At 46.5% G+C, this 20948-nt stretch overlaps 1 protein-coding gene across 1 annotated transcript in view; it reads left to right on the forward strand.

Annotated features, from left to right (window-relative positions):
• The window catches only part of LOC141126459 (short transient receptor potential channel 2-like), a 76180-nt gene that overhangs the window by 23389 nt on the left and 31843 nt on the right, over window positions 1-20948 (forward strand). The window contains exons 4-5 of the mRNA XM_073612401.1: window positions 6012-6186; window positions 18734-18934. Coding sequence (XP_073468502.1) covers window positions 6012-6186; window positions 18734-18934 — 376 coding nt within the window. The remainder of the gene's footprint in view (window positions 1-6011; window positions 6187-18733; window positions 18935-20948) is intronic.

Below are 20948 nucleotides of genomic sequence, written 5' to 3' on the forward strand. Positions count from 1 at the left end.
TCCAGCCTTGACATGTCATCAATTACCTCCTTCTCCATATTGTGCCAGGCTTCAGGACATCTGCTGTAGGGGTGGCCAAGGCGCAGGCACAGGTTGCACCTGATCATCTCGGTGCAGTCCTTGGCCATATGACCCTGACCCCGACACACTGAACATATCAAGGCTGAACAGGAGGAACTCAAATGCCCCTTTTCTCCACAGCGGTGACACAGCTTCGGCTGACCAGGGTAGAAAATAGTCATCCTATCCCTCCCTATAAAAGCTGAGGAGGGCAGGTGACGGACAACATTCCCATCCCTGGCCAACCTGACTGTAACCGACCAACCCCCAGTCCAGATGTTACGCTCATCAAGGATTTTGCTGGGCTTAGTCAATACCTCACCATAATTCTTTAACCAGACCTCTAAATCTCGAGCAGGAACACTCTCATTAGTGAGAATAATTGTGATTTTTTTCACTGTAGACCTTTGTGAAACCGCCACTGGGGCCAGACCTTCCCATTCGGGTCTTGACCTGCACCGAGCCTCATATCTCTCCCAGAACAGGTCAAGACCCTCTGGCCTGGTGAAACTAATAGTATATTCCCGGCTCCCAGCAACATGTATTAGGGCATACAGATCGTTTGCCCAAAACCCATCTCCAAAATCATGTCCACCACCACACGCCGTGCTGGAGGGATTGCACCACCTTCCCATTTAAGAATCTCTACATTTCGTCTCGGACCCCCAGCAGAAACCAGAGACCCAAGACCAGATCCTGGGGTGCTCAAGGTGGTAGGTCGCAGGGGGAAAACCCTCTTGGGGGCGGAGCTACCAGGAGCAGAGCGTACCACCTGGGCAAATGTAGGCTTATCAGGGCCAAGGCCCCACACTGATGTAACATTAGTCTGTACATTACAATTATTATTATTATCTGCTGGAATGGAGTTGGTAGGACTGTCCATCACACTTGTGCTGGGAAGATTCTTATCAGTCACACAAACATTCTCATTCCCATCAGGAATAGTCACAGTTTCTGATGTAATACCAGCTGTCTCCTGAAGCTGTGCTGTAGAGTCCTCAGCAGCTGTGGGGCAAACAGCTTTAGACTCAGCTAAAGGGGGGTTAATTGGTTCTGTTGAATCTTGTAGTTCCTCTGCAGGAATGTCATTTTTTAAATGCATTTTTTGCTGCACTACAGCATCAGCAGGTACAGCATTGCTACACATGGGATTAGCAGCCTGATTGTCACTGGGCACATTGTCTGTATCAGTCACAGTGTTCACAAAAACAGTTTTATGTACCACATGAGGCTTGACAGGCTTTACCTTGTCAGGCACATTATCTGTAATGTCCTCCTCATGAAATACCAACTGATCACCCCGCATAGGAGACTCCATTGCTTGGATTACCCTGAGCATGCCTCCTGAGTCCTGGGAAGGCATGGGGCTGCTTACCTCTCCCTGTGGGGGCAGGGGGTCTGAACTGGGGGTCTCCTCCTCCACCTCCATTTTTGTCATCCTGGCAAACCTTCGGTCATTGCCGAATTTTTCCTTAAAGGGCCCATCTCTGCCTTCCATCATGGCCACAATGGTCTCCTGGTGTTCAACCCGGACCTTGGCCAGTTGGATCTCCGGATCCATGGATCCACGTCTCTGGCTATGCAAGCCCTCACGCTGTCTTCTCAAGCGCTTCACCTCCGCTCTCAGTTTATAGAGCTTGTCTCTTTCTCTATTCAGGACCTTAATCCTGGCCACCACTCGCTCCTGAATTGCCTCTGAGCCTTCATTCTCACCAGGGGCAGAGAGATCACAAGCCATGGTTTGCACAAGGGCAGGCATGTCACCTGATGGCCCAGGAGATGGCTGGGAGCCTCCAGCAGGAGAGGCCCTGCTGGCCTCCATGGCTTCCCCAGAAAGGAGCCAGGAGAGCTGGGAGAGATTTCCTCACCACTCCCCTCTCACACGGATCACCTGCAGCAGCTCCAGACAGCTTCCTCCTGACACACCTGTGCTCCAATGATGGGTGGGGCACTATTCCTTCCACTGACACCAATGATGGGGAACTATTCCTCCCACCAACACCAATGAATGGGGCACTATTCCTCCCACTGACAGCAATGATGGGGCACTGTTCCTCCCACTTACATTAACGATGGGGCACTATTCCTCTTACTGACACCAATGATGGGCACTATTCCTCACTCTGACACCAATGATGGGGCACTATTCCTCCCACGGACACCAATGATGGGGCACTGTTCCTCCCACTTACATTAACGATGGGGCACTATTCCTCTTACTGACACCAATGATGGACACTATTCCTCCTACTGACACCAATGATGGGGCACTGTTCCTCCTACTGACACCAATGATGGGGCACTGTTCCTCCCACTGACACCAATGATGGGGCACTGTTCCTCCCACTGACACCAATGATGGGGCACTAATCCTCCTCCTTCCGACCACAGGCACTATGCAGTTTATTTACTCTGACTGACCACCAAGTCTGAGATCTTGTTTATTCCCACTGAATCCGGGACTTTTTCTACTCCTAATGGCCACAGTCCGCCCCCATAAGGTCTGAAGGACAGTAAACGTGCCCTCTGTTTTAGAAAGTTTGGAGACCCCTGGCCTACATCATCCCTCCCTCCACCACAGAAAACTTTTTTTTTATTAGCGTGCCTTTGTTGCAGAAGAGATAACATATGTCCCTTCTCCAGTACAAAACCGGCCACTCCAAATCGACTTTGTTCATTTAGAAATCAAAGTTCAGAATTCACATTGAAGCCACAATATCAGAGAATCACCAGAGGGGGGCGGCATTTCTCCATACAAGAAAAGAATACTAAGAATAAATACTAAATATCTATAGCTTGTCTAAAATAATGATAAAAAAAAATCTACTATTACATCCAGACTATGATGGTATCATGGGACTGAGAAATGCACACTAATCATTAACTGTAAGAAAAAGATTCTGGTTTTGTATTACAGCAATAGGAAAATGAGATTCAAAATCGTTTTACTAGCCTCATTCATAATTATAAAACATATAATTATTTCTTATACAATTATTGTGTCAATTGTCTCATTTGTGTGCTAATATTATGCTACTAATATGCACTGATATCTGGCTTATGAAGTCTTTAAAAGTATAAAAGGTACAGTATATTAGGATTCATAGTCAGTAATTATTACAATGGTCCCCCCAGTTGAACCTGACTACCTTCACTGACTACCTTCACCTTTTTTTTCCCTTAAAGTTCCTCTCCTCTGCCTCCTCCCCTCACTCCCTATAACACAATTGCAAAAAATAAATAAAAAATTAAGTAAATTTTTTATTTTTTTTTCCCTAAAATGCAGGTCCATCATTCTTGTCTAGGCAAAGATGGTGTACCTGGATCTTGCGCAGGCGCAAAAATGCTGCAGGTCACTCCGGGGTCCATTGTGGTGTTTCTGTACATCCATGTGGTCCTCATCTCTGGAGGCAGCTCACAGGATCATCTACATGTACAGAAACAGCTCAGGGCCTGCGCCTGTTTACTGGTAGTGATGTAGCCTTCCCAGGAAACACATGTGAGCCCAGGGCTACATCACCAGTGCCTCACTATACCAGGAAGTAGAAATCAGTTTTGTGTAAGTGAACAAATAAAGCTTTATTTTTATATGACCCCGCCCTCCCCAGCATCCTTTGGGAAGGATCGGAAATCGTGTGACTACTGTCTTAGAAGTCACATGATCCGAAGCCTGACTGCCAATCTTTAGCCTGACACGTGCACTGCCGAAAAATGTGTTTGTTTTATGTTTCATTTGTTTTTTTGGTTTTTTTTTTGGATCATTCGTTATGATCGAAGTTCGAAAATTCGTAAATTAAAAAATCCAACAATTTTGTTTTTAGTTTTTAGGCGAGGCCACGGCTTCGGCCTAGTCTGCGGCCGAAGCCGCGGACTAGGGCGAAGCCGCGGCCTCGCCTAAAAACTCCTTCCCACAGCTCTTCAGGACCGGCGCGGTGAAAACCAAAAAAAATCTAAAAAAATTGATTTGCTTAAATTTTGAATCGATTTGACCTCTCAACTCGATTCAAGGTTTAAATCGATTTTTTCCCCAGCCCTAGTTGGGAGGTCATAAAAGGGCTAAAAGTATATATAATATATATAAGGATGTTTATAGATTGCCCCTGGGATCTTTAGGCCGGGGGGGGGCCAATTGAAACTAAACATACGATGTGATAAATACATGAGCATGTTCAGGGAATGCCAAAGCAATCAGAAGACCCAGAGCTCCGAGAAGCTGAAGTTATATGCAGATCTAGGGTTGCCACCTTTTCTTCAAGCCAAACCGGAACACTTTAGTGGTGCACAGTATTTTCTTTTTTTTTAAGGGGGGAAGTTCTGGACTCTGTTGTAGAGAAGAACTCTGATGTGTGTGTGTGGGGGGGGGGGTTCTACTCACCAAAACCCCCCTACATCAGAGTTCCCAGCATTCCCCTTAAATCAGGGTGCCCAAAGCCCCCCTTACATCAGAGTCTACAGAGCACCCCTTACATCTGAGTGCCCATTGCCCTAGTATACTCACTCAGGTAGGAGAGAGAAGGCAGGGAAGAGTGAAATTTAAAAGAGAAGTATGGGTTTGGGCTTTTTTGCAGAATTCTACTTACCTGGTGGATGCTCTGCACTGAGAACTGAGCGATCGAACACCGCCGATCACTCGGTTCTGACAGCTCCCCGAGCAAAGAGCTGCTTACTGTCAGCCACAGCTCTCTGCTCTGCCCCCTCCTCGCTCACTGGAGCGCTGGGCTGGGGAGGGGGGTGCAGCGGCCGGCTCAGGCTCTCAGCGGCTCGCTGAGAGGCTGAGCCTGGTGTCGGTCCAGGGAACTGGTGGATCTAGACTTTATTGTCAGGATGAGGTGGTGCCTGTACCGACTTTTGTGACGTCAGCAGAGAGCGCACTTCAGCCTGATCTCTGCTGAAAACGGGTCACAGGAATGCAAAACGGATTGCACTCCTGTGATCCATAGGAGAAGTCCAGCCAAACGAGCTTTGGCTATACTTCTCCTTTAAAGCGGAGTTCCACCCAAAAATGGAAATTCCACTTTAAGGGAGGTGACCCCCTGACATGTCATATTTGGCATGTCATTTTTTTTTTTTTGGGGGGGGGGGGGGGGTACCCTCTTTACAGAGGGTCCCAGGTCCCACTTCCTCCCGGCGAACTGTGGCACTGCTGCAGTATTTGTAGCTGCTGACTTTTATTTTTATTTTTTTAGCAGAACTCCGCTTTGAGCCCAGGGATCGGCCATATTTCATCCAAAATGTACTGTATTTGCTTGCTGCTGGGCTTCAAATTACCCGCCCTCAGAGAGACAGACACCGAGGGGTAGGGGCTGGAGGAAGGGGAGCAGATTGAGCCCTCTCTTCTTTCCCGCCCAAGTGGGGTGGGGGGACAGAACTGTACTGGCTCTGGGGAGTCACAGCCACTCGGCTTAGTCAACTGCAGTTAGCCCTCCAGACAGTTGGCAACCCTGGTATTGGGTTGAGCCCAGGCACACCTGGCCCGTGCGCTTGCCTATGCAATCAGCGGTTGTGGTACTCGGTTACTTGAAGCCACAGTCCAATCTGAATAATGTGTCTGGGTTTCAGGCAGTCTGAAACCTGGATACATGATTCAAAACCCGGATGAATCCCGGACAGGTGGCAACCCTATACAGATCTCCACTTTTGCTAAAAGTAAAAAAAAAAAAAAAAAAGAAGTCAGACTATTTTCCATAATTCTTAAGCCTCTCTGCTGGTCATTGTGGCTGTCCATCATAACAAAGGACCAATAGGAACGCTCTGGATATGGGGGGGGGGGGGGGGGGATCCAAGCTTTCCTTGCAGGAAAACCTAGATGTCTGTATATCTGAATCTACTGATCACCTGTACAGTGAAGGGAACCTCTGCTTGTTTATTTTCTTATCCGATATGTAACTTTGTCATTGGTCTGTTCTCGTAGAACAGGCTCTGTATTAATTGTATGTTGTCCGTCCATCCAGGTGGGGAAAATCCTGAAAATTCCGGTCATAAAATTCCTTCTGCACTCTGCTTCGTACTTGTGGTTCCTGATTTTCCTCCTGGTGGAGTCCATGATCATGGAGAAGAGGCACGATATATACGAGGGCCGAGATCAGAGCATCTGGCAGAACTCGCTGCACATGATCTGGGTTGCCGGTCAGTTTATAGACTTTAAGAACTAATGCTGGCCATACACTATACGAAAAATCATTCAAACCCATTTTCGAAAAGAAAAAAAAAAAAACAGCCGTGAGAGCAAACGATACATGCCATCATGTAATGACTGATAAATCGTTCAATAGACATAAATGAATTGTTTTTTTTGTATGTTTTTTCACAATATACCTAGTGCAAACAGTTTGGACAGGAAACACATTAACCTTTCAATTTACTGTTTGTTCGGCAGAAAATTTCCAAACTTGTCCTTTGTTTTTTTTGGCTCAAAAATGTCTCAACCGATTACCGATTTATGCCCATTAATTAGCCAAATAACCAACAAACTCTCCAAATGACTGAATTTGGGCCAATTTATCGTATAGTGTTTGGCCAGCATTAGTTTAATCTGCTAATGTTTGCCTTCTCTGGTTCCTCTCTCCCCCCTCAGCAACCTTTACTTAAAACCTCTCTGTTTTCATTACACCTTATTTTACACCTAGTGATGTCATGTGTGCTTCTCTATGGAAAGAAGGCAGATCATGGCTGGTGGGAGGGGTTAGCAGGGCGCTGTACACAGCTTCCTGAAAACATCACAGCTGCCAGCCTCAGTACTCCTCTCAAGAGCCCTCTGTTCTGATATACCGTATATACGCAAGTATTAGCGGAGGCACCTAATTTTACCACAAAAAACTGGGAAAACGTATTGACTCAAGTATAAGCCTAGGGTGGGAAATGCAGCAGCTACTGGGTAAACAATGCCCATCTGCAGCCTCACTGTGCCCATCTGCAGCCTCACTGTGCCCACCTGTATCATCAGTACCCATCCGCAGCCTCACTGTGCTCATCTGCAGCCTCACTGTGCCCACCTGTATCATCAGTGCCTATCTGTAGCATCACTGTGCCCATCTGCAGCCTCACTGTGCCCACCTGTATCATCAGTGCCCCTCTCTAGCATCACTGTGCCCATCTGCAGCCTCATTGTGCCCACCTGTATCATCAGTGCCCATCTGCAGCATCACTGTGCCCATTTGCAGCCTCACTGTGCCCACTTGTATCATCAGTGCCCATCTGCAGCCTCACTGTGCCCATCTGCAACCTCACTGTGCCCATTTACAGCCTCACTGTGCCCATCTGCAGCCTTACTATGCCTATCTGCAGCCTCACTGTGCCCATCTGCAGCCTCACTGTGCCCACCTGTATCACCAGTGCCCATCTGCAGCCTCACTGTGCCCATCTGCAGCCTCACTGTGCCCATCTGCAACCTCACTGTGCCAATTTACAGCCTCACTGTGCCCATCTGCAGCCTCACTGTGCCCACCTGTATCATCAGTGCCCATCTGCAGCCTCACTGTGCCCATCTGCAGCCTCACTGTGCCCATCTGCAGCCTCACTGTGCCCATTTGCAGCTTCACTGTGACCATCTGCAGCTGTACCTTTGATAACCAAAACAGTGGGTGTCTCCCGCTGTGTCATGCAGCCTTAACTGTTCGGCGACCATCCACTGTAACAAAGCCTGACACTTGGTTATCAAAGGTACAGCTGCAGATGGGCACAGTGAGGCTGCACCCTCACTCGAGGCCCTCACTCGAGTATAAGCCGAGGGGGGGGGGTTTCAGCATAAAAAAATGTGCTGAAAAAGTCGGCTTATACTCGAGTGTATACGGTAAGCAGTGGCGGCCCGTCCATTAAGGGCGCACGGGCGCCACCCCCTCTTTAACACCACCCTCCTATATGGTTAATGGATAGATTCATGCATAGCACTGCATGCATGAATAGCATGATTCTATCCAAGGCTGCTGCGTTCGGCCCCTTTCAGGATGCTGGGCGCGTGAATTACAGTGGCGGGGGTGTTTTTTTAAGCACCTGATTAGAGCCATGGGCTTCAAAATAGAGTGGACTCGGAGCGCAGAGCATTGCGCTCAGAGCCTACCCAGATGTGTTAGAAAAGCAAATGAATATTCACTTTTTTAACACTGAATCGCCTCTCCTACAATCAGTTTTTTTTTTTCTTTTGAAAATGGGTTTGTTATCCATTTCCCGATTGGCTGAAAGGTCAGGCAATCCTATTGGACGCCTAGGGGGATGGGAGGAGACGCACGATCCCCAATGTGCCCGCAGATCACAGATGTGTTTGCCGATCCCCGCTGCCGATGGGGTAAGTGCCGGTGGACCGGCAGACAGAGCGGGGTGGTTGTTTTGCTTGCCCCCCCCCAAACAAAAACCCACCAGCCACCACTGGATATAAGCAGTGGGCGTGCTCTCGGGAGGCGTTATATAAATATAAAAATGCCTTGATAGGAAGGTGTCCATCTGGAGGAGTGGGCGTTCCTAGGCAGACTGTAAATTCATGGGTAACACCCACATGTGATGCTGAGTCTCCATGATTGAAGGAATTGAAATCCAATGAATAAAAGGGGTGAGCCAGGGAGGGTCAAATGAGGAGCTGCTCCCCACAGTACCTCCTCTTGGCCACAAGATGTCCTCAGCATCCTGGGTTGAAATATTGAGGACAGTACTGTGAGTGCAGGTTATCATGGGCCAGCCTCTGAGGAGGCATCAACACAATGGCCTTCATTTACAGAGTATTAAAGGGATTGTCAAGGCTCGTGTTTTTTCACCTTAATGCATCCTATGACTCTGATCATATGACTGTCACAGTGGTCACATGATTAGAAGCCAGTCCTTCCGTTTACCAACCTTTAGTTTGGACCGAGAGCTTGGTCTTTGTTCTGGGAGCGCATAAACATCAGCCACCCAACAATACATGTGCTGCACGATCTTAAAGGAGTTAAAAAAAAAAAAAAAAATACAGCAAAACATACAGCAGGGAAAACTCAATTTTTGGCAATGCAGCATGCCGCAATGCATAGTAGTACATTACCATGTGTTGCAGTATTAGGTGGTTCTTTGAGTAAGTGGTGCTGTGCTCTCTTTGGAGGTTTGGGCTGCTACCTTACTGGAATGATGTAGCTGTCTCTTCAGTACAAGCAATGCTTGAATGAGAAGGAAGGAGCACCCAGTGTCCACAATATTGCTAATCTTGGTGGACAAATAAAAATATTTATTGAACGTGTGAGAAAGTACAGATTTGTTCAACGCATTTCGGGGAAATTGCCTCCACACCCTTCAGGGCTGCTGGTACGTGCTAACGAAGGTGGATGGACGCCGCTGCTTTTTTCCTCTCATTACACAAGGCGGCATTTGTCATCACAAAAAATTCTGGTACTGCTACAGAGTCCATCCACCTTTGTTAGCAGGTACCATCAGACCTGAAGAAGGGACAGGCAATTCCCTTGAAACGTGTGGGAACGTACAGATCGAGCCAATGCGTTTCGGGGGAATTGCCTCCCCTTCTTCAGGGCTGCTGGTACGTGCTAAAGAAGGTGGATGGGCTCCACAGCTTTTTTCCTCTGCATTACACAAGGCAGCATTTGTCATCACAAAAAATTCTGGTACTGCCGCGGAGTCCATCCACGTCTGTTAGCAGTTACCAGCAGATGGACTCCACGGCAGGACCAGAATTTATTGTGATGACAAATGCCGCCTTGTGTAAAAAGCTGCAGGGTCCATCCATGTCCATTAGCACATACCAGCACCAGCCCTGAAGAAGGGGGAAGCAGGTTCCCTGAAACACATTGGCTTGATCTGTACGTTCTCACACTTTCAATAAATGTTTGTATTCTTCTACCAAGATTTGCATTATTTCGGATACTGGGCGCTCCTTCCTTCTCATTCAAGCATTTTTTTTTTTTTTAATGGCAAACGCACTAAGGCAGCACACTTTACCACACATGCATTGCAGCACACCGCAGTGTACAGTAAGGCACTACAGTGTGCTGGGTTGTGCTATGTTGCCACAAATAGTGCATGTCTGCTCATCTTGGGCCTTTTTCTCTATCACTAGCCCATTTATTTGAATAGGCTTCTTTTACACCATGTGCATTAAAACATGATAACACACACATGCATTATTGCAATGTACCAGGATGCCAAGGTCTGAATAGGCCCTCAATGTACCTTTTTATATTGCCTACTTATAACTAAAGGCAAAACATTTTTTAGCTTTAGATAGAGTGGAGAGGGTTTAGATCCCCAGACAGGTTTTTATTGCCATCTTTGTCCTTGTTGCAAAGATTCATCCTCTCTATTTGTATATAAAGTGAATGATATTCCCAAATCGGGTGGCACAGTGGTGTAGTGGGTAGCACTCTCGCCCAGCAGTAAAAAGTTTGAATCCCAACCACGACACTACCTGCCTGGAGTTTGCATGTTCTCCCTGTGTCTGCGTGGGTTTCCTCCGGGTGCTCCGGTTTCCTCCCACACTCCAAAGACATGCTGGTAGGTTTATAGGCTTCTGTCTAAAATTGGCCCTAGTATATGAATGGGGACCTTGGATTTGAGGGTAGGGACTGATGTGAGTGTGCGATGTACAGGGTTAGGGACAATTGTAGACACGCACCCACACTCACTCAGGTTGTACTGGATGGACTGGTGTCTTTATTCAGCCTTACTAACTATGTAAATATTGGGTTGTCCCCAAAACAGGAATAGAGGGGAAATCCAATGGGCACACTAGTTATAGTGACAACCAGGGATTCCCTCACGTTGTAGAAGTTTCCTCTCATTTCCTGTCGTGGCTATGGGATAGGAAGTGAAGGGAAATCCCCCCAGTGGGACACAGAAAACAGGGGTTATAACCCCCTCCCTTATTCTATCCAATATGGTTGTTGTCTATTTTAAGGTATACAGTAGGGATGAGCCGAACACCCCCCGGTTCGGTTCGCACCAGAACCTGCGAACGGACCGAAAGTTCGCACGAACGTTAGAACCCCATTGACGTCTATGGGACTCGAACGTTCAAAATCAAAAGTGCTCATTTTAAAGGCTAATTTGCATGGTATTGTCCTAAAAAGGGTTTGGGGACCCGGGTCCTACCCCAGGGGACATGTATCAATGCAAAAAAAACTTTTAAAAACGGCCGTTTTTTCGGGAGCAGTGATTTTAATGATGCTTAAAGTAAAAAAAAAAAAAGTGAAATATTCCTTTAAATATCGTACCTCAGGGATGTCTATAGTATGCCTGTAAAGTGACGCGTGTTTCCCGTGTTTAGAACAGTCCCTGCACCAAATGTCATTTTTAAAGGAAAAAATCTCATTTAAAACTGCTTGCGGGTTTAATGTAATGTCAGGTCCTGGCAATATGGATGAAAATCAGTGAGACAAACGGCATGGGTACCCCCCAGTCCATTACCAGGCCCTTTGGGTCTTGTATGGATATTAAGGGGAACCCCGCACCCAAATTAAAATAAGGAAAGGCCCTATATACTCTGAACAGCAGTATACAGGCGGTGCAAACAAGACAGGGACTGTAGGTTTGTTGTTAAGTAGAATCTCTTTGTAATTTTGAACGGGTACATTTTTAAAGCGTTTAGCTCCAGCCAAAAAATCTTTTTTAAGCTTTTTGGAAAACATAGGGAAGGGTTATCACCCCTGTGACATTTGTTTTGCTGTCTTTCCTCCTCTTCAGAAGATTTCACCTCACTTTTTGTCCCAATGAAAAATGTTTTTTGAAAATTTGGGTTTTTTGTGGAACAAGGATTGGAAAGCATCAGTGGAAAGGAGAAATTGTTTTCCCATATTAACTCTTACAGGAGAGAATTTCCCTTCCTAGGGGTAGATTTCATCTCACTTCCTGTTGTCTCCTTCCGTTTGCAAGTAGGAGTCGTTTGTAAGTTAGATGTTTGAAAGTAGGGTCCTGCCCTATATACTCAGCAGAAATTTGGGCCTTAGGTGTTGCTGTGGCCACAACACTGTAAGCCCTCACAGGACCCTGCTGTGAAATATTAGATCAAGAATTGTAATTACATGCCCCTGTTGAACAGGAGCTGAAAAATTAGGCCTTAGGCACTGGTGCTGGTGCCATAACACTGCAACCCCTTACAGACACTCTAGTTGGAACGCAGGAACGAGCCCTGCTGCAAAGTATTGCATCAAAAATTGTAATTACACGCCCCTGTTAGACAGGGGCAGAAAAATTAGGCCTTAGGCACTGGTGCTGGTGCCACAACACTGCAACCCCTCACAGACACTCTAGTTGGAACGCAGGAACGAGCCCTGCTGCAAAGTATTGCATCAAAAATTGTAATTACACGCCCCTGTTAGACAGGGGCAGAAAAATTGGGCCTTAGGCACTGGTGCTGGTGCCACAACACTGCAACCCCTCACAGACACTCTAGTTGGAACGCAGGAACGAGCCCTGCTGCAAAGTATTGCATCAAAAATTGTAATTACACGCCCCTGTTAGACAGGGGCAGAAAAATTGGGCCTTAGGCACTGGTGCTGGTGCCACAACACTGCAACCCCTCACAGACACTCTAGTTGGAATGCAGGAACGAGCCCTGCTGCAAAGTATTACATCAAAAATTGTAATTAACACGCCCCTGTTAAACAGGGGCTGAAAAATTGTGCCTTAGGCACTGGTGGTGGCGCCCAGAACCAAAAATGTTCTTACAAGCTATCAGCGTGATGATTGAGGAGGAAGAGGATAATTACTCAGGGATAGTCACTCAGCATCAGCATAGGCAGTCTTTGAAGGGATCTGAGATTTCAAAAAAAATTATTCGGTTACATCAGCATCAGGTGCTTGGTAGCTGGTGGTGATCCAAGACTCATTCATTTTTATGAAGGTCAGCCGATCGACCGAGTCGGTGGACAGACGCACCCTGTGATCGGTTACCACGCCTCCAGCAGCACTGAATGTGCGTTCCGAAAGAACGCTGGATGCAGGACAGGCCAGTAGCTCAATTGCATACCAATGTGCCGTGAAACTTAGGTAACGTCCCTGTCCATGCCTGCTGGACCATGAGTAAGCGGTAATATGCACCTTACCGCTGACCGCCCTGTCCAGCGAGGCATGGACATTGCCTTCCACATGCCGGTAGAGAGCCGTAATCGCCTTCCGTGAGAAAAAGTGGCGTTTGGGTACCTGCCACTGAGGAACCGCACATTCCACAAACTCACGGAAGGGGGCAGAGTCTACCAACTGAAAAGGCAGCAGTTGAAGTGCTAGCAATTTTGCCAAGCTAGCATTCAACCGCTGGGCATGTGGATGGCTGGGAGCAAACTTCTTTCGGCGGTGCAGCAGCTGGGGCAGGGAAATTTGCCTGGTACAATCTGACGTCAGTGTACCAAAAGCAGATTGCCCACAAGTACTTGGCTGTGACACACCTAATTCTACACCTTCATTCCTCTCACTGCAGGTCTCAGAGAGGACTGGAGGTCTAGTGGGGTTGGAAATCTCAGCTGATGAGGAGCAAGGAGAGATCCTCTTTGTTCTTTGGTGTGGGTCTTTTAGATACGCTTGCCAACGAACTGCATGGCAGGTCAACATATGTCTGGTCAAGCATGTGGTACCCAAGCGGGAGATGTTTTGGCCACGTGAGATACGCTTGAGACATATGTTGCAAATAGCAGCGGTGCGATCTGATGCACTCGTCTCAAAAAAGGCCCACACCAAAGAACTTTTTGAATAACGCGCAGAGACTGCAGCGCCCTGCACATGTGGAGCTTTGGGGTGTGATGCAGTCAATGTGCTGCCCTTAGGCTGGCCCCTGGAGGGCATCCTGCCTCGTTGGTGATGTGCCGCCTCCTCCTCCACCTCCTCCTCCTCTCTCCTATCAGGCACCCACGTTGAGTCAGTGACCTCATCATCCCCTCCCTCCTCATCACTGGAGCAAACCTGGCAGTATGCTGCAGCAGGGGGAGCATGACTGCCAGATTGCTGTCCTTCTTGGGCACCCCCTCTGTCCGTGCTCATGTTACTGCCTTCATCGAGCTCAGTATCATCATCAGAGCCTTCCAAACGCTGGGCATCCTCCTGGAGCATGTACCCAACACTGTGGTCAAACAGTTCGAGGGAATCCTCATGAGGACATGGTGGAGCTAGGGAAGGAGTCACTGATGACATTGAGCTGAGGGAAGAGGCCGCTGCTTTGCCAGACAAAGCACCCTGGGCATGGGTGAGAGAGGATGAGGAGGATGAGGACGGCTTGGTCATCCACTCGACCAAGTCTTCCGCATGTTGCGGCTCAACAAGGCCAGCTGCCGAAAAAAAGGCCCAGCGTGTCCCATGGCCACGTGCTGATGAGGATGCACCGTCTCCACGACCAGCACTAGACACAAAGCCTGCTTGCCCTCTCTTATTGGCTTGTGACTGTCTGCCTCTCCTTCTTGGCCTTCCAGACATACTAATGGCCTGTAGCTGCACTAAGCTGGGATAGAACACCAGTAATTTTCTTCAGGTAGCTTTATATTCTGTAACCAGACAAGCCTGCCTGTCAGTAGGAAGATAACAGGAACGGATCTAGCTGAACACTGTGAGCAGGACGCACTGTACTAAATGTAAATAGTCTAGCTGCCTGACCGTGGTACTAATAGGATCAAATAGAACACCAGTAATTTTCTTCAGGTAGCTTTATATACTGTAACCAGACAAGCCTGCCTGTCAGTAGGAAGATAACAGGAACGGATCTAGCTGTACACTGTGAGCAGGACGCACTGCACTAAATGTAAATAGTCTAGAAGATAACAGGAACGGATCTAGCTGAACACTGTGAGCAGGACGCACTGCACTAAATGTAAATAGTCTAGAAGATAACAGGAACGGATCTAGCTAAACTGAATACAGTGTATATATATATATATATATGCAACACCTGGGATGCATATATATACACAATACACTGTAAGTGCAGCTAACTGACTGACTGTTCTGCCTAATCTATCTAACTCAAATCAAATGACACTGTTTGTCTCTCTCTCTCTCTCAATGAACGCCGGAACACACACTACACAGGGCCACCGTGCAGGCGGCCTTATATAGTGTGGGGCGTGTACTAAATCCCCTGAGCCATAATTGGCCAAAGCCTCCTTGGCTTTGGCCAATTATGGCTCTCTGTTCAGGCAGCGCTGTGATTGGCCAAGCATGCGGGTCATAGTGCATGCTTGGCCAATCATCAGCAAGCAATGCACTGCCATGCCGCAGTGAATTATGGGCCGTGACGCGCCACACGAATTTGGCGCGAACGGCCCATATCGTTCGCAATTCGGCGAACGGGCAAACAGCCGATGTTCGAGTCGAACATGGGTTCGACTCGAACACGAAGCTCATCCCTAGTATACAGTATCTCACACAAGTAAGTACACCCCTCACATTTTTGTAAATATTTTCTTCTATCTTTCCATGTGACAACACTGAAGAAATGACACTTTGCTACAATGTAAAGTAGTGAGTGTACAGCTTGTATAACAGTGTAAATTTGCTGTCCCCTCAAAATAACTCAACACACAGCCATTAATGTCTAAACCGCTGGTAACAAAAGTGAGTACACCCCTAAGTGAAAATGTCCAAATTGGGCCTAAAGTGTCAATATTTTGTGTGGCCACCATTACAGTCAGGTCCATAAATATTGGGACATCGACACGATTCTAATCTTTTTGGCTTTATACACCACCACAATGGATTTTAAATGAAACAAACAAGATGTACTTTGACTGCAGACTTTCAGCTTTAATTTGAGGGTATTTACATCCAAATCAGGTGAACGGTGTAGGAATTACAACAGCTTGTATATGTGCCTCCCACTTTTTTAAGGGACCAAAAGTAATGGGACAGATTAACAATTATCCATTAAGACATGCATTCCGGCATTCAATTGAATGGGCTACAAAATCACACTTAACAGGAATGTGTGGGGGAATTGCACGGGAAGGCAACACGCGTTCCTGTGCAATCCTGGTGTGAACCGGCCCTAAAGATATAACACAACCTCCACCTGAAAGCCGATTATTCCTATTTTTTTCTTTTACAGGCTGGCCTTATTTCAAATCTATAATACTAGTGACAGGATCACTTTAAATAAGGGTGTGGTGAAAGCTCATGGGAAGAACATTCATATGGGATCCTAATGGTGGCACAACTCCTCCCTATAATGCCTTACTAACAACTTGAGTACCAGCCAGTATGTACCCCCAGACCATCTTTTAGTTTTCAGCGCTGTGATAGTTTGACTGAAAATTACTCCACCATGCAACATTCTACCCAAATTAATTTCCTATCATTATTTAGAGACAGATAGAGCTTTCTTTTGGTGGTATTTAAAGAGAAGTTCCTCCCCCCCAAAAAATTGAGGCGAACTGAGCCGGAAGTGGGAGCGGGTACCTGTCAAAACCAGGTACCCCCCCAACCCCCCCCCCCCCTGAAAGGTGCCAATTGTGGGGGGCGGGGAGGGTTCTGGGGGAAGCAGACAAGCGGAACTTCCCCTTTTGGATAGAACTCCGCTTTAATAACAACTGGGGGGGGGGGGGTATTTTTACTATGTAAAGGGAAAAAGCTCAAACAATTTGAAAAAAAAAATTAGACCCCAGAAATGACCCCAAAGTGATTTCATTTTTAGGCACACTTTTGGAAATGATGAAACATGCCAGTATTTAGTGGGTATAAAACGTGGAGCTTGGTAATGGTGTTCCAGATAGAATGTATGCAGGTCATACACAGAGGGAGGAGGGGGTGAAGGGGTAAGGCTTCAGGTACACCCTGCCTGCATTTACCGCGGCCTCCGGGAAAAAGAGATTTTGTTGCGTTTTGCATTTTTCTGCGGCCGGTGGTCAAAACGTTCCTATTTTGAACTCGATATTTCCGCATTCAGGAGAGGGAGGTTGAAACTCACCTAAGCCGCATCAGCACCAAAACTCTACTAAAAGCCTATGTGCACTTTAGACACACGGGCTTTTATGGAGTTTCTGAGTTTAGGAGCTTTGACAAAAAAAACACCAAAAGCTCCTAAACTCAAGTTTAGGAGATGCTAGTGTACATGAAGCCTTAAAGCAGTACTCAACTGCTCCCACCCGACCCCCCTCGCCCCATGTTTTTTTTTTTTTCTCGCTAACCTGCAGCACTCTTCAAAGCACATACTCGCGCACAGCAAATCCAGCGTTGTCCTGCTGCAACCTGCTGCTCGGGTGCCAAGCCCATGCCACCATCTTGGTCATTTTCAGCTGGAGGCCAATTCCCGATGCAGGCGGCCAACTCTGATGAGGCACGAGACCTCAACAACCCCCTCTCCCCCCCGGTCACACCGTGTACCAATCCTGCAGCCTCCTCTGAGATATGATGTAAGTATCCCATCATTATGGTCCTGGTCAGGATGGCTGCAGGGGGTAGAGCTAAAAAATTTTTAAAAATAATAAAAAATTTTGAGAAGGAAAAAAATTTCTGCAATTCTGCTTGCAGAGGGGAGTTTTAAAATGGAACTAATTCCCTTTTGCTTTAATGTACAGATGACATACAGTGGGAGGATGGAGATGAAGGGGTTAATGTGTAGAATAAGGAAGGTGAAGGATGGAGATTGCATGTATGAAAGGGGGGGGGGATTAAAAACTATCCACTGATCTTGAAATAATGAGTAACTCATACATTGATTAGTTCCTCTATTGTAAGAAGAGGCAGGCTCAGCAATGTAAACACCACACTGTTTACATTTGTGGTCGCTGTGATTGGTCGTCACAGCAATAACAAGGTACAGAGCCGCTCAGATCATCTCTGTACACTGTGGCGCTCTGACTGCTCAAGGGGGTGAGGTGATTTCTGCAGTGCCTTTTATAAACGGCACTGAAGAAATAAACATCCACCACTACACCATGTGTAAATGAACGGCAATAGATAAGATAAGAAAAAAATTAGATAAGTGTTTTTTTTTTTTTTAAATAACAAACATGTCATACCTACAGTGTGCGGTTCGTTTTGCACAGAGTGGCCCTGATCCGCCTCTTCTGGGGTCCCCTGGCGGCGCTGGTGGCTCCTCCCCGTATTGAGTGCCCACGTTGGAGAAGTCTCCTGAGCGGGCACGCTCCCGAGTCATGCATCTGTGTCCATTCACACAAAATACAGGACTCGGGCCCGGCGCCCGCGTCATTGGATTTTATTGACAGCAGAGGGAGCCAATGGCTGCACTGCTATCAGTCTATCCAATCAAGACACACCAGCTAGAGCTGGTGTGCTCGTTCCCAGCCGGAGAAAGATCGGGGTCAGATAAGTAAAACAGGGGCTCAGGGTGGGGTGGGGCTGCAGCGCCACAGAAGGTTTTTCACCTTAATGCAAAACCATGAGGGTTCGCAACCCCTTTAAAGATCCATTGTGTTCAAAAATAACAGTCACTTACACATTTCAGCCTAAGATGCCGTGGTGCTAGCCGTGGCCACGGCCACTTAGACTGTAACGTGCAGGCGACTGTAACCTTTTGAACAACATGGAGTTAAATAAAGCGCAATGTGGAGGAAATGATGTGTGCCGGCATTTGCATAGCTTATGAATATTTGACCCCAGGAAGAAGGTTTGACCATGCTCCATGGTGGTCGGGTGATATTGGAGGCTGACGGGTGTACTCCTGCTTTTTTGGGGGGAGCATTGATTGGATGGGGTTACATTGTTCCTGCCCTTTTATGTCTATGGGCTGCCTGAGACTTATCATGTCTGTTTCTCATGTCTGCAGGATTTTTGTGGCATGAATGTAAGGAGGTCTGGATCGAAGGACTGAGAAGTTACTTCCTGGACTGGTGGAACTTCCTGGACATCGTCACCATCAGCATGTATCTGGCCTCGTTCTCCCTGCGGATCCTTGTGGCAGTGAGAGGTTACCTGTCCTGCCGAGATGACCCCGATTCTGACGTGTGCTTCTACTTCACCAAAGCAGGTAGTAGAACCGGCTGCAATGATCAGGCCTGCTAATGTTTTCTTTTAACTGAAAGCAGACACCCGTTCCAAAGAGCCTGTGCAGGTCCACCGAGGGATATACAGGGAATAACTAAACAACTAAAGATAAAACAGTAAAGAAATATTCTAAACTCTTGAAAGACCAGCCTCGTTTTGAGATTTTGGTGTTTAAAACAGGTTTTTTTGCTAAAAAATGACTTACTTTTTCTAACACCCTAGAGAATAAAATGGCGGTCGTTGCAATACTTTTTTTCACACCGTATTTGCGCAGCGGTCTTACAAGCTCACTTTTTTTTTTTTTTTTTTTTTTATATTGTGAAAGATAATGTTACGCTGAGTAAATTGATACCCAACATGTCACGCTTCAAAATTGTGCCTGCTCCTGCATTGACGACAAACTTTTACCCTCAAAAATCTCCATAGGCGACATTTAAAAAATTCTACAGGTTGCATGTTTTGCGTTACAGAGGAGGTCTAGGGCTAGAATTATTGCTCTCGCTCTACCGAACGCAGCAATACCTCACATGTGTGGTTTGACCACCATTTTCATATGCGGAGCTACTCACGTATGCGTTCGCTTCTGCGCGCGAGCTCATCAGGATGGGGCGTTTTAATTTTTTTTTTGTTTTTCTTATTTATTTTACTTATTTTTTTTATTTTTATATATATTTTTTTTTTTTTTGTTAAATTGGGTCACTTTTATTCCTATTACAAGGAATGTAAACATCCCTTGTAATAGAAAAAAGCATGACAGGTCCTCTTAAATATGAGATCTGGGGTCAAAAAGTCCTCAGATCTCATATTTGGACTTAAATGCAATAAAAAAAAAAAAAAAAAAATTGTCATTTGAATAAATGACATTGAAAAAAATGTGCCTTTAAGAGGTATGGGCAGAAGTGACGCTTTGATGTCACTTCCGCCCTTCAGTGTCATGGAGACGGGTGGGGGCCATCTTCCCCTCACTCGTCTCCAGGTCAGTCCAGGGGACAGACGCGATCGCCTCCGCTCCGATGGCTCTGGTAAGCGCCGGAGGGCACCGGATCGTGGCGGGGGGTGGGCATTGGGCCCTCTTCCGCCACCGATAAAAGTGATCTCGCGGCGAATGTGCCACAGAGACCACTTTTATCTTGTAGCTGACTGCCGGCCGAACACGGGGATACTGGGGTAATGGCAGCTAGCCATAACAACGATATCCGTCCCCAAAAAAGGGACATATATGTACATGCAGTGGTTGGCAAGTGGTTAAGGGGTGTATATATAAAAAAAAAAAATGCAAAGCTGCATGCACATTTGTTCTGTGTAAATGGGGCAAAATCGAACATTCTCAGGCTAGATTTTCTGCAGATCAAATGTTATCCATTTAGTCACTGACAAAACAAAAGTGTGAATGGAGAAAATACCACATTATGGCCACTAGAAGGAGCTAAGGAGCATCATATTTATTTACTATGATATTCAGCACCATCTAGTGGCTGTAATGTGGAATTTTCCCCATTCACACTTTTGTTTTGTCAGTGACTAAAGAGAATATAGCCTAAGAACATTCAATTTTGCACCGATTTGTACAGAGCAAATGTATATACAGTTTCATTTTTATTTTTTTATTTTTTTTCATAAATGTACGCCAAAGTCTGAAATGTATCTAAACCCAAGAACAAATGTGGTGGCTGCATGAGTTTTATTTTTTCTGACTTTTTTTTCCCCTTTGTTTTCACCTGATAAGGCAGCAAATAGCACACTTCCTGCCCTAGGGTGACAATGCTTACTCACTGTACTGTATGGGGGCAGTGGGGTGCTGAGCATAGTTTTTCCTAAAAACATCACAGCACTCATTACTGCTCCCGAGCCCTCAGTATTGCTGAAAAACCTTGGGACTTTACAAGTTCTTTAACTCCTTCCCAGCCAGTGTCATAAGTACAGTGATAGTGTATAGTATTATCACTGTATTAGGGCTCGTTCACACCACATGTCCATGAAAAATGATGGAAAAAAAA

Source organism: Aquarana catesbeiana, linkage group LG02, assembly GCF_042186555.1.
Source record: "Aquarana catesbeiana isolate 2022-GZ linkage group LG02, ASM4218655v1, whole genome shotgun sequence".
Lineage (NCBI taxonomy): Eukaryota > Metazoa > Chordata > Amphibia > Anura > Ranidae > Aquarana > Aquarana catesbeiana.